The sequence below is a fragment of the Rhinichthys klamathensis genome, unplaced genomic scaffold (genome assembly GCF_029890125.1).
Source record: "Rhinichthys klamathensis goyatoka isolate OS25496 unplaced genomic scaffold, OSU_Roscu_1.1 h1tg000192l_1, whole genome shotgun sequence".
Classification (NCBI taxonomy): domain Eukaryota; kingdom Metazoa; phylum Chordata; class Actinopteri; order Cypriniformes; family Leuciscidae; genus Rhinichthys; species Rhinichthys klamathensis.
The window spans coordinates 1,775,297-1,785,582 of record NW_026606718.1 but is presented as its reverse complement, the minus strand read 5'-3'; the positions used below and the strand labels follow the sequence as shown (position 1 = coordinate 1,785,582).

Below are 10,286 nucleotides of genomic sequence, written 5' to 3'. Positions count from 1 at the left end.
CCTAGAACGCACATGTGGTGCTCAAACATGCTGTCTATGACTAGGTATGCAGCTCAATAGCATTTGAGACAGTCAAATTTCTGAACTTAGCGTGACGGATTTTATCAAACATTTTCATGGAGATCATTTGTAGGGAATGTGCAGGAAAATACTGTGACGCAGGTTTGAGCAATTATTTTGACATTAAAAGAATAATTCACAAAAACATTCTTATACTGATAACACGAGAGAAAATAAATTGTGATCTGGGTAGCGAATTTGGAAAAACTAGATCTTTTTCTCTTTCTGTGTTCTGTTTTACATTGTAAAGCACTTTGGTCAACTTGTGTTGTTTTAACTGTGCTATAGAAATAAATTTGCTATTGCTATTCCTTTTCGCACACAAAACCAAATAAAGTTGTTATTTTATGCCTGATATTGAAAAGTATAATAATAATAATATATTATTTACTCTTGTTTGGTATGCGTAGTGAAACAAATTGTATTAAAATACTTTCTTTTTTTTTAAAGCCAAGTTTTTATTAAAGGTTTAATTACTTCAAGTAATAGGATTTACTATTCTGTTGTTGATTTAGTAAATCGTGCATTTCCATGAGAACAGCATTACTAGGGCTTCGAGCACAAGGCATAATTCAAATTTCTACTCATGGCATTTTATCCATTTTGCCTAAAATTGTCAACAGAATGCTTAGAATCTTTTGAAACACACCCTTATATACCCCGATAATTAGCGCGTGTGGTTGTGGCTATATTTATTATTATCATTTGCTCTTGGTTGGTATGTGTAATGAACAAACACTCAAATTGTATAAAAAATTAATTTATTAAAAAAAAAAAAAAAAACACTGTCAAACAAAGTTATTAAAAAGGTTTAATGACTTGAAGTAACACTGGACATGTCAGTAATGTGTTCTTGTAGTTGGCATAGTAATTCCTGCATTTCCATTGGGAGAGCGTGGCCGATGTCATCCGCTGCTCGTGACAGGAAGGTGTCTGCTGCCTCTTGAACTGCTGAGCATTTCACCTGATCATCCCGTGTCCAAATCGGAGCATGCATCCTATCAAAGCGCTTTGTGATGGGAGAGTGTAGGTGACCTGGGGAACAAAGATTGAAAGAAGGGTAAAGAGAAAAACTATTATGATCACCTTGTTTTATCACTTAAAATTTCTTGCAAATGCTTAATTCTCTTTTTTATTTGCCTTATTATGTATACACTTAAAAGAGCTGTGATAGCACTAGTTTGTCACCTGTCACCACTTCTTCATAGCTGAGCATCAACATCCACAGAAGCTGAAGAAGTTCATCCCATTTTCTCCATTTCTCTGCTCCATCCTGTCACACCGTGCAGGGAGATCATATCAGTTCAGCTGTTATGCAGAATAACAATGCAAAATGTTAATCTGGAATAAAACACTGTAATGATCTCTTACTGAGGGTTCTGAAGTCAGTGTGGAGCTCTTAAGGTAGTGTAGCAGCAAGCTTAGAGACATGGGCAAGCGTGTCTTCTGAGAACAAGCCTCATCCAGCAGCAGCTTCAACAACTTGCATCTCAGCAGCTTGCTCTCCAGAGTACTCAACAATAAGAGTCTAAAACAATACAAAGGGCAGCAAAAACTCAACATTCAACACAGCTCTGTGCAACATCTAATTATATTGATTATCTTTTTTTATTTTTTTATTGTTCACCTTATCTTCCTGCAAGAACACATTCTGTTAAGACAACTGAAGAGCTCTTCTGAAAGTTTGTCTGAATTGTAGGTGGGGTCCTTGTCCACCTCTAGGGCCAATGATAACATCCTCTGAAGAGATAATACAATCCTGTAACAAAAAAAGTCAAAGTTTCTCTTTTGCAAAGAAAAGAAGGAAAGTAAGTACAATCCAAACTGTTTTCCGTAGACTGTTGTTGTGTGGCAAAATATATTTCCCTAAGAATGTGTTATTTTATACAGAGCCCCTAAAGGGACGTGGTGGTGGAAACATTTTTTTTTTAATCTTTTGCGTTCCCTCGCAAAACTTTTGCATTCTCCCGAGAAACTTTGCGTTCCCTCGCAAAGATGTTTGCGTTTCCTTTAGCAAAGTTATTTGCGTTCCCACGCAAAACCTGTTGTGAGCTCGGACCGACACTTCCTGTTTAATGTTTAATGGACTCAATATAAAGAAATGCGGTCAGTGCTTAACTCAAGGAGGTCAGTGAAGTTGGCAATATATATTCACATAGGCTATTCGAGCTTCCCGGATCACTATTCGTGAGCTAAACGTTGTTAAAACACAAACGACACATTTACAATCACAGTAACCTAGACAACGAGCTACAACCCAATTCTCCTCAAAACGAGCTTTATAATATAAATGTGTCTCTAACCAGCCGATTTAAGGGTGATTCTGAAAGTCCAAATTTTATTCAAAGTCCAAATAAGGGGCCGTCTGCAAAGTGCAAATCCCAAAACTAAACTAAATTTGAACTAAATTTGGTGTTACAGTGAAGTTATTGATGCTGTAGTGGTTTTTTTGGTTATATTTCACTTTGCAGATGGTCCCTTCGGACTTGAGCCGCCTGCTCATAAAGATCCATTTAGCCTATATTATAAAGCTCGTTTTGAGGAGAATTGGGTTGTAGCTCGTTGTCTAGGTTACTATGATTGTAAATAGGTGTCGTTTGTGTTTTAACAACGTTTAGCTCAAGAATATTGATCCGGGAAGTTCGAATAGCCTATGTGAATATATTGCCAACTTCACTGAACTCCTTGAGTTAAGCACTGACTGCATTTCTTTATATTTGAGTCCAAGTTCAAACACTATGAAACGCTCCATTAACGTACGGAGCTCTGAAACACTGCCAGCGGGACATTAAACAGGAAGTGTATGTCTGAGCTCACAACAGGTTTTGCGTGGGAACGCAAATATATTCGCGAGGGAACGCAAAGTTTCTCGGGGAACGCAAAAGTATTGCGAGGGAACGCAAAAATTTGAAAAAAATAAATTCTCCCATCCTAATTTTTTTTCCACCACCACGTCCCTTTAGGGGCTCCGTGATTTTATACTACTGTTCAAAGTTTGGGGTCTGTATGATTTTCTGTTGTCAATTTAAAATAACTGTTTATATTTTTAATTGTAATTTATTTAAACCTGAATTTTCAGCAGTCAATACTCTGCTGTCTTCAGTGTCACATCTTTAAAAAACTTTCTGATATGCTGATTTGCTGCTCAAGAAACATTTCTTATTATTATCCATGTTGAAACCAGTTGTGCTGCTTCATATGTGTGTCAATTTGATACATTTTTATTCAGGCTTATTTGATTAATATAAAGTTCAAGATGACAAAAAAATTCAATTAGATTTTTTTAAACATTATAAGCGTCTTTATTATCACTTTTGATCAATTTAATGCATACCTGCTGAATAGAAGTATTAATTTCACACAAAAAAAATCTTAGACCCCAAATATTTAAACATTAGTGTATAATGATAACAAAATGAGCACTTCATATACTTAAGACAGTTGTCCTCTTTCTTTGGATATTCCACATCTTTTGAGTTGTTCACCGACTCCTTAGCAGCATTAATCATCCAATTTATTAGATCCCTAAGAACAAGAATCACATAATTGCACACATAATATGATATGACAGTTCATTATTTATTACTGTATGCAAAGTAAAGTAAAGCCGATTGCAAAAATTGGGGCTTAAACTCACCTGACTTGCCCAAACGTTTCAGGGCCACATGAAAGCATCTTCTTTGCAACAGAGTGTTGAAGACATTGAGTCCTGAGTTTAAAATGAAAGTCATCTTCTAAAACCTGCAACACATATTGCAGGAGCATGTACCGGACCATCATCCGCAACCTCCTAGTGTCCTCCTTACGACAGGAAGAATTAAGAGAGTGGAACATTTAAGAAAATTTGAGCATTACTTATAAATATAAGTATTTAAAATGTGCTAAAAAGTACCTACCTGATCCTTCATAGCCGTCTTCATCAGTTCCCAATCCCATGGGACTGTAGAAGCATCCACAGGGTGGTATCTGAACATACAAAACAAACTGAAATTATTTATTAACATAAATTGTACGTTTAACACCTGAATTTTTGGGGGGGATTTGGGGGTGGGTGGATATTCCATTTTCATTGAACAGGAAGGGCAGGTAGTATCACATGTTGGAGCACATACACTACCTACCAGGGTACATCTCTGACTTACTCATGACTTTTTCATGAAAATGTCAAATGTTCAGTTAAAATAGTTTCACAAAACTGTTTTAAATGGGGAAAAAACTCAAAGTAGTTGCAGATGTGATCCCACCCACCTCTGAGTCTTCATCAATAGATTATAGGCCTCTACGACTAGGACATCAGTGCTCTGTGGGTCCAAGAAAATCTCCCTGAGCAGATGTTTCGTAATGTCCACCGGTGGGTAAAACCGAGGCTGAATGAAGTCAGAGAGCAGCTGAAGAGTGCCCTCTGGGTAATTCTCCTCAATGGTGCTGTTAACCAAACTAAGGCTCTGTCGGCACAGGGGCTCAGCGGGACCATAGTGTTCACCTTCCTCCTCATCATCATGCTGTTAAAAACGAAAAGTGACTGACTGAAATGTATTTCACTAGGAATACTGTACAAATACTGATTTTCACAAAAGTTTTGGCAGACAAGGGTGTCTGGTTGCGGTCACATTTATCGTTCCTGTAAAATCTGCCACCACTCCCTCAGTCATTGTATTAGAAACACTTACACAGCAGCGTTAACTAGTTTTCTGAAATGAAATGCCAAGGTAATATAATGCAAAATATAGTCTTATAAATCTATATAATATTTAATGAATATATATATAAAATATATAAAATATATAAATAATATATAAAAGCTGCTTGGTTTGCTGCTTCATACATTGCAACACTTTTGACGATTGCAAAATTTTTAATGTGATCGTACCTTAAAGGGATACTCCACTTTTTTGGGAAATAGGCTCATTTTACAACTCCCCCAGAGTTAAACTGTTGAGTTTTACCGTTTTTGAATCCATTCAGCCGATCTCCGGTTCTGGCGGTACCACTTTTAGCATAGCTTAGCATACATCATTGAAGTGGACAAGACCATTAGCATTTCTCAAAAAAAAAATGACCAAAGAGTTTCGATATTTTTCCTATTTAAAACTTGACTCTTCTGTATTTACATTGTGCACTAAGACCGACAGAAAATGTAAAGTTGCGATTTTCTAGGCTGATATGGCTAGGAACTATACTCTCATTCCTGCGTAATAATCAAGAAACTTCACTGCCGTACCAGAGAATGTCGGGCTTTGGCCGTACCATGAGAGCAGCAGGCGTAATGATATGACGCAGCGCCTGAAAATAGTTCCGTTGTGTTGACGGAAGGTGGCCTATTTTCAGGCGCTGCGTCATATCATTACGCCTGCTGCACTCATGGTACGGCAGTGAAGTTTCTTGATTATTACGCAGGAATGAGAGTATAGTTCCTAGCCATATCAGCCTAGAAAATCGCAACTTTACATTTTCCGTCGGTCTTAGTCCACGATGTAACTACAGAAGAGTCGAGTTTTAAATAGGAAAAATATCGAAACTCTTTGGTCATTTTTTTTTTAGAAATGCTAATGGTCTTGTACACTTCAATGATGTATGCTAAGCTATGCTAAAAGTGGTACCGCCAGAACCGGAGATCGGCTGAATGGATTCAAAAACGGTAAAACTCAACAGTTTAACTCTGGGGGAGTTGTAAAATGAGCCTATTTCCCAAAAAAGTGGAGTATCCCTTTAAGAGCTAAAGTAATAAGAGTTTACACTATGATTTGTGTTAAAATGAGCTAACATGGCTAGGCCTGTCACAATCATGAATTTTGTGCTGACTATTAATTGTCAAATAACTTTTATTGGAATCATATATAATAATAAAAGTAAAAAATAGGTCCTTATGATTTACTTTGATGTTGTGATGATATTTATATAATATAATTAATTTAATATAATATAATATAATGCAGTCTGATTAAACCCACAAACCCTCATTTCATATGAAATTACAAATAAATGTGAATTGAATTGAATATGAGGGAAGTCTTTTGTGTTTTATATATTCTTTGGCAAAATTCGACTGAAATTTAAACTGCACAATTATTGCGGTTTTCTCAAATAATTGTGATTAATGAAGAATCTTGACAGGCCTTAAATGTGATTTAAGATTAAGATTTACAGTACATACAGAATAAAAATAAGGAGACAACAATATCATTATTTTGACTATTAAATGTACCTATTAAAAAATGTGCACATCAAAACATCTTACCATCTGTGGAACCATTCCACCCATGCACTGACTTAATTTTCTGTACTGAGCCAGACAAATATGTTGTCCATCTTGGGAGTTGTTTTCAGAGAGATCTGAACCCACATTATCCGGCACATTTTCATTGTCATCGCTGCTTGTCTCCCAAAGCCTGATGGAAGGGCTTTGTGTGGATAGTGCATCTAAATCATTTCTCCTTAGCTCTGCTCTCTCTGAAAAGATTGGCGGGGAGGGCTGCGAGAAGAGGAGGCTGAAGGTGCTACTTGGTGAGCTCAGCGTAGACAGATCAGGGGAATGTGCCGCTGTGTCGCTGGCAAGAATCTCTGTGGAAGTGGGACTGCAGGGTTTACTATGGATAGATCTAAGTTCAAGGCTCCAGTGGGGCGAGGCCCTAGATGAGGTAGGTATGGAGGGGGAAGAATGTGCTGGCCGAACCGGAGTATGTAGGCCCTCATTTTCGCAGATATTCATCGTTTCATTGTTATCATTCAAAGAAAGTGCATTGGACATTGATGGAGTATAAGTATCAGAAGGAAGCTCAAAGGTTTGAGGTGACAGTTGAAAGTTGTATGTTGTAAATGGCTGATCCTTATCTTCAGATTTATTGGATGAGTCAGAAAATATATAAGCATCTACCTCACTCGGACAGTAATATGGACTGTCAAGACTGTAAGAAGAGCGAACACTGCCTTCCCATTTCTGTGATGAGTCAACATTTTCTTTGTTTTCTCGGTCTGTGTCTATGCTGCAGACAGCTGGTGTATTAAGCTGTGTGTCTTTAGTGTTCTGCGATATATCTGCAATAGAGTTCTTTAATACTTCAGATACATTTTTGAAATAATTTTTACTTGTATCATTGGAGCTGCAACGTTCCAAACACTTGTCCCAGCTCAACTGCTCAGACGACAAGCTTGAATTACAATTTGTGTCCTCATGCAAATGATTTTCTGTTCTTTGGAGCACGTCTGTGAGAGCGTTCTCCTGAGCGAGTGACTTAGAGACGACAGACTGCACACTGTTCCCTACAAAACACCCTGAATTAGCTACATCTTTTCCAACACTTGTTCGAGATTGTGATTCTAGAGGTTTTCCAAAAGATGCCAGTGTTACATGCACTTTCTTGTCTTTGCTTTCTGCTGACGGTAGAGTGGGTGACGGATTCTGAAGCTGGACGTCGCCATCATCAGGAGGATCGTCTTCACTTAAATCTATAACTTCTAAGGAGGAGCAAGTATCTCTTCTTGAGCATCTTTGCCTTGAAGGGGTTAACTTGTGGTCTGTGATATCAATGAGGACCTGAGACAAACAAACAATGAAGAAAGTAGGAGAAATTAGGAGAAATATAGTGGTAATTGGACTTTTCAATGGCTTACCACCATTATTGGCAACTACAGAACAGGGGCCAGTAGCATAAACATAGCCATTAAGACTCCGACTTAAGTACTAGTATGACCAACTAGCGGTTAGCCAAGGGGGAATCAGGCGAATCTACGTTTTTATGTTACTGACTTAAAACAGTTCTGAACAGTCTTAAAAAAAGAAATGTGATGACTGACTTGTAAGACTAGTCTTAGCAGTTAATGCAACCAGCCCCAGGTGGCTAGTAATGGCCAGTTGATTGCCATCACAAAATATCACTGAAAGGGAAAGGGTTAGGGTTAACACCACAACTATATTAGCATCCACAACAACGCAGAATATCGTTTTGTTTGTAATAACCGTGCACTGCAGTTATGCCGTCAGCCGCTAACTTAGTTATATGCTCAATGCTGTCGATGTTTTTATCCGTAGCTGGGGGGAAATCGTTGTTAAAAAATGTTTATCTGCGCCGTTATCGTTGTTATAATTAAGTTATAATATGTCGTTATAATTGTGCTGTTCTTTAACATCTGAAACGACTTTTAAAACAATATCTTTATAGTTATCGTCCTTGTTGTAAACGGGCCTTCATCCAACTTATACTGCTACTTAACCAAATAAATAAATACATGGCTATATATTTATTAAAGTTTAAATAGTTGTATTAGCTTACTTGCACAGAAGGTACGTAGAGCGAAAGATCACGATCTGCATTCTGCACAGCTATCAAACGATTTCCCAGTGAGCTCTGGTTTGACCAATCAGAATCACTTATTCCGCGTAATAAAACAGCAAATGATGTACACACATTCATACGCTTAAATTAAACTGTTTCACACAATGCTCGAAATTTACTAAACATATTTACCAAATATGGTATTTATTTCTATAACAAAAGGGCAATGCCAAATATCAGCCGATTTATTATATTATATAATAAATAAATAAATACAATGAATAAAACAAAAATATTTATTTTTACATACATAATATAAATTATAATTATTTAATTTTATTTTGCACTTGAAGGTTGTTGTGTTCTGAAAGCCTACCAAAATCTCTTAAATACTCAGTGACGTCATTTGCGCGCGTACCGCACGCTATGTATAGAAAGCGAAAAGCACGTGCGGTTGGAAACAAGTGTAAATTCACGCACACCCTGAACAAATCTCCTATTTGCATGTGTAATCTACGTGAAAGATACTGTTCTGCGTAGAAATCCATAAAAGCTCAAGCGGACAAAATCAAGCAAGACATTGAGACTCTGATAAACTGCAAATAGTAAACTTACAGGTGTGACTGGGAGCCATTCTGTTCGGATGAACGGAACTCCATCTTCTTTGTCTTCGTTGTAACTACTTATAACCTCTAAATCAGAGTCGTCGTCGCTGCCCGAGCTGACACAAATAATATCCTCCATAATTGTGCCTCACCCTGTCCCATCAGTCATGTTTATACCGACAGATGTCTTGAACAACAAAAATAGTGGATCCAGGAGAGAGCATGAATAGTGCTCTAAGAGTTGATAGTTACTGTTGTCAAACAAACCTCCACAAAAACAAAGAAGTCACGCAGGTAAATGTCAATACTAGTGTCACCTAAATGTTTTGGTTTCACTATTGCAGGATTTGATGAAGGTGGAACTTCCGCAAGTGTCGGTTATGCGGAAGTGTGTTTGGGTTAGTGGATTTACGGACCGGAGTGATTTATTTATACTTGTCTGTATCGGTATGCTTTTAGTTGCGCTGTACGCCACCACCATAAATACCCGTTTGTCACATTCCATATGTATATGAAATTCCAACTTCATAGAATGTAGTTCTATCTATCAGCAAGTTTGACGTGAAGTACACATAATCTTATCATTAAGAGAAGCGGGGATGTAGCTCAGTGGTAGAGCGCATGCTTTGCATGTATGAGGCCCCGGGTTCAATCCCCGGCATCTCCACTTTTTATCTACTTTCTTGTTGTTGTCTACTCTAGAATATAACTTGGACTGTTGTCAAAGTCGCGTATTTATAATAAACGCAAAATTTACAATAATGGATTCTATTTAAAATATTGTAAAATGTCATTTATTCCTGTGATGGCAAAGCTGAATTCTAAGCAGCCATTTACTCCATCTTCAGAGTCACATAACCTCTTTTATTCTAATATGTTGATTTGAATCTCGAGAAACATTTTATCATCCAATTATTTATTATGTTTATGTCCAATTATGGTTGAAAACGTTTTGCTGCTAAATATTTTTGTGGAAACCAGACTAAGATTCAAAAGTTTGTGGTAGCCCAAGATTAAAAAAAAGAAAGAAAGAAATGAATACTTTTATTCAACAATGATGCATTAAATTGATCAAAAGTAAAGACATTTATAATGTTATGTTATAATGTTATAAAAATATATTTCAAATAAATGCTGTTCTTACACTAAAAGAAAAGAGCATTTTTTCCAGATTTACGCATTTCAGTTAATTCAATCAAATTTAATTGAATAATACATATTCGTATTATGAATTAAGAATCTTAAATGTGTAAAAAAGAACTAGAGCTTAATAAAACATTTTGTATAAATCTCAATGGAACAAGGGAATGGACCATTTAATTTATGCGATTTGTATTCATAAATTAAA

General features: G+C 36.8%; 1 protein-coding gene and 1 non-coding gene across 2 annotated transcripts; one reads left to right on the top strand and one right to left on the bottom strand.

Moving 5' to 3' along the window:
* Positions 1–831: 831 nt before the first annotated feature.
* simc1 (SUMO interacting motifs containing 1) lies at positions 832–9,268 on the bottom strand. The gene is made up of 10 exons (XM_056262437.1): positions 8,949–9,268; positions 6,299–7,594; positions 4,309–4,562; positions 3,957–4,026; positions 3,698–3,861; positions 3,493–3,585; positions 1,688–1,819; positions 1,432–1,588; positions 1,249–1,333; positions 832–1,095 (listed from the first exon to the last, which is right to left on the bottom strand). Exons 1-10 carry the CDS (start codon positions 9,075–9,077, stop codon positions 872–874), a joined length of 2,604 nt encoding a protein of 867 aa, XP_056118412.1. The 5' UTR covers positions 9,078–9,268; the 3' UTR covers positions 832–871.
* A 265-nt stretch (positions 9,269–9,533) lies between these two features.
* On the top strand, positions 9,534–9,605 carry trnaa-ugc (transfer RNA alanine (anticodon UGC)). Its single transcript has one exon. It is a non-coding gene; the product is annotated as a tRNA-Ala (tRNA).
* Positions 9,606–10,286: the final 681 nt, after the last annotated feature.